The sequence below is a fragment of the Lipotes vexillifer genome, unplaced genomic scaffold (assembly GCF_000442215.2).
Source record: "Lipotes vexillifer unplaced genomic scaffold, Lipotes_vexillifer_v1.1 scaffold744, whole genome shotgun sequence".
NCBI lineage: Eukaryota > Metazoa > Chordata > Mammalia > Artiodactyla > Lipotidae > Lipotes > Lipotes vexillifer.
The window spans coordinates 196,329-198,602 of NW_006788282.1; the positions used below are offsets into that span (position 1 = coordinate 196,329).

Sequence of the window (2,274 nt, forward strand, 5' to 3'; positions counted from 1 at the left end):
CTTTTGAATGACTTCAGACTAGGCATACAGGACACAGACTCTCTTTTAGCTCACACCCTGAATGCTGCTTTTGCATGCCATCACCTCCGTAACAGGCTGAAGCTTGATGCCTAACCTTACACAGGACTGCCCAATCTACTGACGATCTCATCGAACAAGGATGGCCCAATCAAGCGAGAGCATCAGGTGTAGTGCTTCTAAAGTCAGTGAACAGTAATACTTTAAAGAAATTTCCTTCTCATAAATACAATATAAAAGCCTTTCTATTCTATGCATAAGTTTACAAAAAAGCACTTCAAAGATGTCTGGTCAAAACTATCGCCAGAAGATTCCAAAGCCCATACGTTTTGTTCCAAATATAATTATGACAGCTACTACAAAAGCAGTAAAAAGCAAGACAAGAAAATCTTGATCTTTCTTCAATGATTTCAACCCTATTCCTTGGGAGAACAGGGAATTAAAGTCTTTGCGGGTTGTGCTTGGTTTTAAGCAGATGTCACCTGGGACCAAATGCTACGGCAGGTTCAGATTTTTTCATTATCATCACTGTGGATCTTTTTAAGCGTGACTGGGCTTGGTTGCTTCAGAGACGTCTTAGAAACATCCGTGTGAATGGTGGACATGGCGATGGTCTCGTAGTCGTCATCCTGAGACCGGAAATCACAAAAGTTAAAGAAGAACTGCAGGTCTCTCTGGAAGTTTTTGTTCAGGAAGCCATAAAATATGGGGTTGACACAGGTGGAGATCATGGCTGTGAGGTGGCAGAGCAGGAATAACAGATTATGGTTGCACGTAGCAATGATCTGATGATTCCAGTCGAACACGGTGTTGAAGATGGTGAGTGGCAGCCAGCAGACCGCAAACGCCACCACGATGGACAGCAGCATGATGTTGATTCTTTTGGTTTCACTGGACCTGTACTTACTGTCTCTCATCTTGTCCATCATGTTGTTTCTTCTTTTTAAGCGTATATATATCTACAGGAGGAAAAAAAATAAAGAGTTCAAATAGAATCACTCATTGAATGAGGACTCTTGGAGAAAGAAGGTAAAAATGGAAATGGTGGGGGGGGCAGTTTTCTTACCTTGAAGTAGCAAATAAATATAAAACAGAGTGGGCCAAAATACTGCAGCACCAAGAGAAGAGTGGTGTAAGACAACCGGTGAGAGTCTGATGGAAATTTATCAAAGCAGACGTACTTGTCCTTGAACGCATCAAGGGTCACATTTTGGAACGGTTCATCCGTCAATACTTGGTAGATCAGGAAGGGCAGAGAAGAAGCCACAGCAAGGACCCAGATGACAGCAATGCCTATGTAAGCATGTCTATTACTTGGTCTCCAGCCCCGTGGATTGATGATCAGCTGATGCCGTTCCACGGCAATGAGGACCAGAGAGAAGATAGACACAGTGATGGAAACACACTGCACAAAAGGGTTCAACTTGCACATTGCCTCACCAAAAACCCAGTGGTCCATCAACGTGTAGACAAACGTGAAGGGGAGACACATGATAGCAACAAGCAAGTCTGAGAAGGAAAGGTTCACAATCAGGATGTTGGTGACATTTCTCAACTCCTTTTGTTTCAAGATGATGATGATCAAGGCCAGGTTTCCAGAGACCCCAAGAATGATCACAGCTCCATAAGCAAGAGCTAACGTGAATATCATGGCCAACGGCAGATGACAATCGTCATTTTCGAAAGCCAAAAACTGGGAATTCTTCTCTGAAAAATTATAATAGATTGAACGATTTTCTACCTGGGAAAATAACGTTGAATTCATTTTGACTGGTTTGGCTATTACAGGTGACTTTAGACAAATGGACAATATGTTTCCTCAAAGCAGGTCAAAGTCTCAACTTATTTTTATTCTCCATATTGGAATCCATTTCTCAAAATTATTCTGAATTCTTCATTCCCTTGAACTGAACAACCTGTAAAGAGAAAATGACCAATTGCATTACTAATTTTACTGACGGCAGTCAAAATGAAATCTGATTCATAGTACTGTTTAAAGGGAAGACACTGAAATAAACAAAATGTATTCTATATATACATCTTCTTTTAAATAGTAGAAACAGTGCAAACAATTTGAAAAAAAACTTTAGTAATACTTTTAACTTGATGTGCTTTCACATTGAGTTTCAGTAAAATGCAGTGGTCTGTACATTAGTAAGGTACGTAAATGACCATCAGCACATTCCTAAACACTGTAGGAATATGAAGGTATAAAAAAAAAGGACAGATTAAAACATATGAAAAAGATATGACACC

General features: G+C 40.1%; 1 protein-coding gene across 1 annotated transcript; it reads right to left on the bottom strand.

Annotated features, from left to right (window-relative positions):
* Window positions 1–213: 213 nt before the first annotated feature.
* On the bottom strand, window positions 214–1,933 carry NPY1R (neuropeptide Y receptor Y1). Its single transcript, XM_007461541.1, has 2 exons — window positions 1,085–1,933; window positions 214–977 (listed from the first exon to the last, which is right to left on the bottom strand). Exons 1-2 carry the CDS (start codon window positions 1,781–1,783, stop codon window positions 525–527), a joined length of 1,152 nt encoding a protein of 383 aa, XP_007461603.1. The 5' UTR covers window positions 1,784–1,933; the 3' UTR covers window positions 214–524.
* Window positions 1,934–2,274: the final 341 nt, after the last annotated feature.